Source organism: Cariama cristata, unplaced genomic scaffold, assembly GCF_000690535.1.
Source record: "Cariama cristata isolate BGI_N322 unplaced genomic scaffold, ASM69053v1 scaffold10369, whole genome shotgun sequence".
Taxonomy (NCBI): Eukaryota; Metazoa; Chordata; class Aves; order Cariamiformes; family Cariamidae; genus Cariama; species Cariama cristata.
This window is the reverse complement of record NW_009635249.1, coordinates 111,662-121,199: the sequence shown is the minus strand read 5'-3', so window position 1 is coordinate 121,199 and position 9,538 is coordinate 111,662. Positions and strand designations below refer to the sequence as shown.

General features: G+C 41.7%; 1 protein-coding gene across 1 annotated transcript in view; it reads right to left on the bottom strand.

The window, feature by feature from the left end:
- Positions 1-6,813: 6,813 nt before the first annotated feature.
- TENM3 (teneurin transmembrane protein 3) overlaps positions 6,814-9,538 on the bottom strand; it is a 97,291-nt gene continuing 94,566 nt past the window's right edge. Inside the window, exon 25 of the mRNA XM_009707460.1 lies at positions 6,814-8,404. Within this exon, the coding sequence (XP_009705762.1) occupies positions 7,649-8,404 (756 nt within the window). The 3' untranslated portion in view covers positions 6,814-7,648. The remainder of the gene's footprint in view (positions 8,405-9,538) is intronic.

Genomic DNA, 9,538 nt, shown 5'->3' with positions numbered 1-9,538 from the left:
CGTTTGGCGGTCGGGGCCGGGGGGCGGGTGTTGCGCGGCCTCGCTGCGGCCCTGCTCGTTTGACGGTGCGGTCACGGGAACCGGTGTTCGTCCCGGCCCGGTACCGTGTCGGGCTGCTGTGCCTGGGCAAGTAACTGCACGCTTGCGGCTGGGGGCTTTTTTTTTAGTGTCTTCCCTTATGGCTGAGCTTTGTTGTGAGGTGGGCAGGACCCGGGAGGGAGCAATTTCCTTTCCCTGGGTAGAGCTTGGCGACCGTGGCGTTCTGGGTGCTAGCCCAGCGAGCCCGCCCGGGCGACGCTGCAGGCAGCAGCTGCCCGTTTCGCACCGAGTCATGACTGGATACTGTCCCGCCTTCACCGGAGCTGAGGAGCATGGCACACCTGCGAACGGAGAGTCCGTAGTTGAGGGCAGTGTACGCTCAGGGCAAAGTGCACTCACTGTTGGCACGGACAAGGTTTTATTATTTAAATTTTTTTTTTTTCTGTTTAACCTAAATGCTTGCCTCTGGATGCCTTGGAGACATAAACGTGCAGGCGTATTGGCTCCTACTACACTCATGAAAAGAATTTAATAGAGAGTGAGGAGGTTTATTTTAGTTAGTTTTAATAATCAGCTGCTATAAAAAGTAATAGAACAGCACATCTCTGCTGTGGAAACCAAGGGATGTTTTTAAAATGCCTTAGCCTTGCGCTGTCTGTTTAAAAACTTGGGACTTTTAGAATAATCTTTGTTGGCTTCAGTCTGTATCAAATTAATTTGGATATTTCAGGGTTGGAAAAGGGGAGAGGATAAGGGAAAGACAAACCCAGACCCTCTGGCCTGGCACTTACAAGAGTTACAAAGGTTTCACTTTGATGTTTCTTGAGCGGCTAAATGGATGATGCCATCATCTTGTTTTAAACTCCCATCACCAGCATGCATTACATGTAATTCCAATAGCTGCCTATTTTGCCAAAAGCTTCTGGAAACTACTTGTCCTGTAGTTTGTTCTAGTGGTCGTAAAGCACATAAAGCAGAGCTCGCCCTCCATGTTTTGTTTTGTTTTGTTTTTTTTCTTTGACCCAGTTCCTAATGTGAATTTTATCAGAATTGCATGTCACTCACTGCCTCTTCCTTCCTCCCCCGCTAGAAGCACTTTACTACAGTGTGGGTTTTTTTTCTGCGAAGGCACGTAGGGTCTATTGTCACTGCACCTTTCGCACTTTCTTTTTTTTTTGGGGGGGGGGGGGGGGAGCTGTTTAAATTTCTCCCTGAAAGATTTTTTTTTTTTGGCCAAGCCTCAGATTTATGTGTGATGCCTCCTTGTGCTCTCTCTCTCCTGCGTTTTAACAGCATCTTCACGATGCACGCTCCGGGAGTGTATGCAAGAGTAGTGTTGCTGGTGCCATATGCAGCGATAACACTGCCTTCCTATTTCCCTTGTTTAACAAGGCCAGTAATCTCATTAAGCTTCTCCACCCCTATGAGCTCTTCATTGCCACTGCTATTGTACTGGAATCTCACAATGAGTTATTTATCTATTATGCGTGCCTCATTCTTTCCAGTCATTGCTTTCTTGTAGGCGGCTACATACCTTTCATAGCAAGATTTGCATTTCTTATTCTGAGCTATTTTACTTCTGGAGTTGCCTGTATTAAAATGCATTTTGTTTGAATGGGCTCACTTCAGCGAGTGATCCATATTGTTCTCTGTGACTGCTCTGTCCTGGCCATTATTTGCCACTCCATCAATTTTTGTCATCTGCAGATGTTGGCGTCACTAATTTCTTTCTTTTTTATATGCACTTCCCCATGATTGTGGAAAACGGTGACTAGCACCTGGTCCTAGTATTATGGTCTTGTACACCCCCAGGCCTCCCCAGCCCATTTTTTCTCCAGTAGTTCCTGTCAGAAAACACTGGATGGCCTTTTCTACAGCCTCACGTGCCTATAGTTACTCTCAGCTTTGAATTAACTGATTCCTCTATTAGCTTTCCTCATACTGTGGTGGTGGTGTGTTTTTTTTTTTTTAATTGATGTAAGGTTAATTGGTTCATTAGATAGCCGTTCCTGTAATTTCAGTTTTAAAATGATTCCCGGGCTTGGAATGCGGAAATACTTTATTGTGTTGGGGTAACAGTTTCCTGCGTGCCTCTGTAATGCATGGCGCTCGCCCTGCTGTCTCAGACAGCTCAAGTGTGATTGAGTAACTAGAGCCAGTTGAAACCTGTTGTCGCCTTCCAGCCTTGTTCTTCGTTTCTAAATTTCCTTCCTCCTTTTCCTCCTGAATCCCAAAAGGCTTTATTAAGACAGCTTTGTGGGAACCATTAACTCTAAGCTGCATAATTATGTTACTATGAGCTTTGACTTAGTTTATAGTAGGAAAAAAAAATGCATGCATCTCTAGAAATGTATATTCCTCAAAGACAGAATTTTAAGTTAGTAAATTAAAAGGTTTATTCAATTTACCTAGGAAGTTACAGTAATTAACAGCAAGAGAGTTTACCTGCAGAACTACTAAATGCAATAAAGTAGGTTCTGTGAAAACATGACACTAATGAGCTGCCATGTTATTATGCTTGTTCCTCACTTTCCAAATTGCACATGAGACTCTCATGTACTTCAAGAAAGGGATGGTGTTGCTGTTTAGCTTGCTTTGTTTACAAGTGGGGACCAATATTTAGCATATTTGTCTTTATTTAGGGATGCGTTTTATGTCATCCTTGCACAGCTCAGAATTGCATGGATTTGTGATGCCAGAAATCAGGCCAGGATACTTTTTTCCCCTAAAATTTTTTTTAAGGCTTATGTACAAAGAATAGTGCAGTTAAGCTAATCCTCATGCCAGTATTTGTGTGGTACTGTCTGACTTCGCTCTCACTGTTGCATTTTTAGACCACCTAATGACAGGCCACCTCCCTTCCCCTCTCCCTTCCCTGTCATCCCCAGCACACCCCGTTACTAAACGGGGCAGACTCCGCCCCAGCATCCGACAGCATGTTCTTCTTCCTCGTCATCCTCACAGTGCCAGCTGCAATAGCTGGTATTGTATCTGCTGATTAGGAGGCAGCATGAGAAACAAACCTTTCCACCGTCTTTTCACCCTGAAAGGCCCAAGATGTTTTTAGTGATCTATAACAAATACTCAGGTTTCTGGGATGCAAGAACAGACAAGCTGCGTTTTTTCAGATTTTGGTGGTGCACTTAAGCGCTGGCATCCTTGTTTATGTTACTCCAGTTGAAAAAATGGGCTGGGAGGGGGAGGAGCGGGGCTTTATCTATTATTAGCGTTTTGACTTTTTTTATAGGACTAACCTAGGCACTCACACAGTTAAATTTGCCTCGTATGGTCACTCTGCCACAGAGAGAAAAACTTCAGAGCAAAAAAAATTCAAGTCTTAAGCTCTGTCCGTCACCATGACAGCTATAGACCATGTGTTCCTTTTTTCCCAGGGGGAAAAAATTGGCACCTACCCATCAATTAACTGTTTTTAATTTTGGCATTTTTTCCCCGATTACTGAGCCCCAGCAACTTGTGAGTGCAGTCAAAGATCAATTTAATTTTATTAGCATTGGATATTTAGTCCTTAGCGCTAATTGGCTGTAGATGAAAAGCTGATCAGTCTGGTCGGTTTGGATGTGGCTTTGCAGTTAGGGGTATGATTTCACTGTGCCTGTGCTGTTCAGTTTATGCTGTGTGATGCTCTCTGCTTTGGCTTATTTTTAACCCTGGCAGCTTCTAATAAGTGTCAAATAAGCAGCTTCTAATAAGCTGCTTAGAAGCTGTTTCCAGTAAGTGTCTTTGCTTTGCGTTTTGCATCCCCGAAGAATTACACACTAGTCTTTTCCTCTTTTTCTTAAAGGTTCTCAAGCTGGCCATATGTATAGCTGTAGCTTGCCATTCTGGAGTTAGCAGTAAACCAAGGTATTAACACTTTTAGAAGATTTGTTTTTCTTTTTTTTCTGAAAACAGAATTCAAACATTTTGTCATCTCAGATTCTCTGCGAATGCAGCCTATTCTCTCGTAGACAATCACTTTAAACTGTTATTTTATGCAGTGTTTTTTCTTTTACAGTCTTTCAGCCATCACTTTAAGAGTGCTTCTGAAGAGTGGCAGTGGTAACTGGCATTTTTTTCCCTTGTCAAATGCAAATCTCACACCTCCCAAGTGTGAACATACAAAGCTCTCTTACTATTTTTTTTTTTAATAAAAAAATTAGGCCGTAGTTAGCTAAGCAGAGTGACCTGATTCGTGCTGGATCAACATGTTATCAACTCGAGGTTGTCACTACAAAGTAAGTGTGGTGAAGTCTGCCTGTTCCAACTAAAATCAAAGCAGTCTCTTGACATACAGCAGTGCTGAAGTCAGCAGTTTCTGCAAAGCGGGTCTAAATGCAGATTGAAGGATCTCTTCTGTGTATATGTGTAACTACCAGTGTCAATCTAATTATTTATAATCAAATACTTTTTGTTGTATTTTTACTCAGGAGGACATGAAAGAAAACAGTTCTAAGTGATTTTTTTGTTGTTCTTGTTGTTCTTTGGCTTTTCCTTACCTATAAAAGATTTGGCTTTGTGAGGTGTATTTAATGTTTTCTCTAAAGTAGGCCACCTGAGAGATCCCATGGAGTAATTCACTTTGCTGAGTTAGCAGACAAGGCCATTGGACAGAGTCAAAAAAGATAGTGCAACTGTGAAGCAAATGAATCAATACCAGTGCAACTGGATCAGTTTGCTTCTTCTGATAGGAGAAATGCAATAGCACAGATGCAGTATCTGACATACAGATTTAAAAAACAAATATAAACACACACACACACACACACACATTGGGTTGGCTTTTATTGGAAAGCCTAGATGCAATCTATAGTTATCAATTTGTGGAAAATTCAGGACACATATAAAGTTAAGAAGGCAAATTAAAAGAACAATACAAATCAGACGAAATATACATCTCAAAATATCAGGATAGCATTTTGACTGGCATTGCCTAAAATACTTAGAATCTCCTTTCTTTTTTGTAATATGCTTCTTTTAATTATGCATATTTTTTCGTTAAAAAGATCTTTTGTTTATATATTCCCCAAGGTCACTATTTCCTGCAGGAACATGTTCAGATCACAAGTCTTTTAGCAAGAAATAGGCTCATTATACCTACTAACAAGGCCACTAATTGGCTTGATTTGACTTTATCTAAAATGATCACCAACAGATACTATAATTTGTTGTTTATTGGTGCCAGAACAAAGGAGAAGGAACTGGTACGCGTCAAGTAGAAGATATATTTCATTGTTGACATGTTATACAAGCTTTTCATATTCAAACAGAACAGAAACATTTGACATAATTTAGAATATGAGCCTATTTCAACAGAGAGCACTTACAGCATGCTAAATACAGTGCTGTGGAAGAGCCACCCAACAGAACTGCAAACACCTAGCATTTTACATCTTTAAAAAGAATATGGAGGTCAATGACACGCCTCTGGGGTCTGACATATCATCCTCTCTAAATTTAGGGCCCTTAAGACTTCAAGGGTAAAAATACTAACAACTAATCTGTGCTTTCATTCTAATAAATGATTAGCATTCATTATATGTGTAATTAGTTCTGTATGCTCTACCAAATACACACGTACAGTAACAGCACCGATACTGTAGATTTGGTAGCAACTTGGCGGGGAGAAATTCAAATCTGTTTATCAAACAATCCTAATGTGCAATTTAGAGTATGTCATACCATAGACTCTCAGAATACAAAGCAGTTAGAAAACTATTTTTATTACATCCACTTGAACCATTCATAGTTAAGACACGTTCACTTACTATGTTTTGTCATTATAATACATGGATAGAAATACTGTGTATATTTCAATGAACATCAAAAAACCCCAATTTTGTCTCATCTTAAAAATTTTTATTTTTGTGGCTGAATTTAGTGCTCATGAGAGTAAAGCTCTAAGAATGGTTTCAGCCAAGATGTAGAACAGATGCCATAGATGCCACCACAGGCTTCCTATAAGGAACCAGCTGCACACTTAAGTTCTGTCCTGCAGCAAATACACTGGGCCTTGGAGCAGAGTATACCAAATCTATGCGGTGGTGTGGAGATGCAGACTAGGCACTAGAATTGGACCTTCCTCTCCATCCCCAGGTTCCGTGTTCACAGTAACGGGATTTGATCTGCCAACTGAAGGCCAGGAGATGAACCTACTGAACAGCCTGCCTGCCTGCCTAAAGAGCAATTCTGTAGCATCAGGTCAGAGGTACGCTTCTTCTATCTGGAGTTATTAACATCTAAAAGAGCTGTATTATACAGAAGACAAAGTTGACAGAACTGGATGAAACTACATCATTTCTCCTTCTTCTTCTACATACAATTTGCCAAGCACCTGAGACACTATTCTCTCCATTGTGAAACAAAGCTTCTAAAAAAACAACAGAAACCCCACCTGGTATGAATAAATGTCCATTTATTACGTTAGGGCTGGAAAAAGACAAGGAAAACCCAACCTATTAAAGTCTTCCATCATAATAAACGAGATTTATTTGGTTACTGTGCCTTTTAACAATGACTGATGAAGTGGCACTGGTCTGGGTGACAGGAGAGGTACAGGAGGGGAGGGAGCTGCGGTCTGATTCAGCCAGCCACTTTGGAGTGTCCCATCCTATCAGCAGAGTGATAGATGCACAGCTTTCAACCTAATACAAAAATATTAACACTTTTGGACATTAGTCATCACTGTTATATCTCTACAATATAATCCTTTATACTGTACAGCTATAACATAAAAGGTGCAATTCCCTTTTCTTTAAAAAAATCACACACAGCACATGTTTTTATCGTTTTATTTTTAAGTATAAACTTTTTTAAACACTTTACATAAATTAACTCCTCTGAGACTAATATTTGATGTACAGTAAATTGTAATTCATATAAAAATCCATAAACAACTTGTCTCACATAATTTACAAAAAAATCAGGGTTTCCTTTGCTTATCTGCAACAAGGATTCTACTTGCCATTTTCCCCCCAAGGCAAACCATGTTAGCATTGTAAAATCCATTATTAAATTCCCATGGTAGCTTAAGTCACTTGTGCCAATGTCCTTTTAGAAAGCAGCACAGTTTAAAGCAGTTGGGTTGTCTATAAACAGTAATTTTTGCCCCACGTTTTAAAATTAACAGATATATACCACATCCTATGCAGTGAGAAAGAGAGAGAGAAAGAGAGAGACTACTTCTTGTAAGCAAAGGTCAACAATTCAGTAATATTTGGAAACACTGTATGGGTCTGTTTCTTAATTAAATACAGTGCCTCAAAGGAACAGCCAGCCTGTTGCAAAATCTGTAGGCCTTTTTCTTTTCTTTTTTCTCCTTTAATACTTTTCAGTCCAACTTGAGTGCAGCGATATGCATATGTAAACATATTCTTTAAAGCAGATCACCTTTAAGGTCATTGAGAAAAAAAAAAAAAGTTTTGTCATTAGCAGTATCATTCTTCTGGAAGGCGCTCTTTTCCTTACAGAGTCTGTTCGGATTGTGCTACAGAAAAAATCTGAGCAAAGGTGTAAGCTTAGGCTCAAGTAGTAATGCAGCAAAACAGTTTGGTCTCCTTTTTAGAAGACACTGGTGCACAGTCTCTTTGGCAGCCTGAGCTAAGCCAGTGTGTTACCTCTTTCCTATCTCGCTTTGTCTGAGGAACTGTATGTTGTTAGCGCTGTCTGCTAATTCTGGATATTGCTCCACAGAGAGTACATAGTACCCATCGTATCCTTGTACCTTTCCAGCACTTAGCAACTGCCTCTTTTCTCCTTCTGTCCACAACCGGGCGCCTTCCTCTCCATCTCTTACTCTCTGTTGTTCTCTGGCCCAGGCACTAGAAAGAGCTCTTTGCCTGGCTTGCTCCAGTATTCGGGCCTTTTCCTCATCAAGTGTCATGCCATAGCGGACGTGAAGCGCTAAAGCACCATATTGCATTTCAACATCAGCAAACCTACGAGTCCTGCCGTTTACCACCGTGGTGGACTGGGAAACAGTGACGTTGATGCCGTTCTCCAGGGCCTTCCGCCCACTTGTCAGCCTCAGTGTCCCAAGGTCACTCTCGGGGGAGGTGGTCTTGATAAAATAGTGCGTGTCCTTTCCCTCAACGGTGAAATGCAAGTTTTCTAGGTAGTAGGCGTTGTTCAGAACAGCTGCCACTTTTATGCAGTCCTCATTTGCAATGTTGAGCACGTTTGTTTGCACTTTGCCTTGATTGACAGCGAGCATCACCCCTTTCCCAATCAGAGACTTCACCGTAGCAAACCACAGCCATGACTTCTCTCCACTGGATTTCCGTCTGCTGACCTGCACTTCTGCCATCTTTCCCAGGGAAAGGAAAGCCTTTGCTTGTCTTGCCACTTGTTGTTGCACTCCAGAAATTGGCTGTAAACAAGAACAGACAAAAGTTTTACCAGCCATCTGTAGCCCTCTAGATGCCAAACAGCCGGGCTTTCTTGGTGTGCTGCCCATGGACGACAACAGGATATGCCACAACTGACAGTGCCAAGGAGTTAATTAAATCTACATACTGCTTGTTCTGCTGAATTACAAGACTATTTGGTTTGATAATGTTCAGCGCTTTTTCTCTTTGTCTCCCCGAGAACCTGCACAAAAATAAGATTTAACTTCGGAGGTTACGCACCGGGCTGGACAAGATTGCAGACCTCTGCAATACTAATACTTAATCTGGGTAACAGCAATCTTACTACAGCGTCATCTCATTCTCTGAGCTTGTTCGACTATGATTCCTGTCTACTGTGAGTCCATCCAAATTGAGGAGATTTTTGCAGGTCGTGAAGCTGCGCTTTAGAAAAGGGACAAGCCCTTCTTTTGCTGAGTCAGGAGATGGAGGCTCTCTGGTAGCTGCAGTCTGAGAACAAACTGCAGGGAGGCTCTCATAACCCCTCAAGCTGCAAAACGAAGGAGGGGAATGAAACTGTAATGATAGTCTTTACAGTAAAAGAGAAGGAAGCAAACAGTACAGAGCAGTGAGGTGGAATACGGGGGACTGGTGCCCTTTCTTGCATATACTTGCTGACACTGATAAAAGGGGATGTGTGAAAAGGGTCTGGCCAATTCAGTTGTGTGAGCTTCCATTTCACTGCAAGTACCAGCATGCTGCCTGAAAGAGATTAGCAGCTTCTCCCCCCAGAACTTCGGACGGGTGCAATCCTGAATACAGCAGAGTGCTTTGTTGACAACTAGCAAAGACACGGGGCAATGAATGAAAAGAGCCAACGGGCAAGTCTAAAATACGTTTGCTTGGTATTTCATGTTGTACCGTATCTGGGGTGTTTGTGTTGAAAAGCTAGGTGTGCTGTAAAGGGCAGGGGGAAATAAGAGGTGCAATTGTGAGGTGCGAAAGCACAAGATGGAAAAGCTAGCATAGGAGAATCTGTTAAAGAATTTTATTTTGACTGTTGAGAGCTGTATGTAGCCCAGTATGGCAGATGCACTCTTGGTAAAGAGAGAGGATAGCTGGGGAACAGGACCTGCCAGCACTGCTGTGGTTAGCCA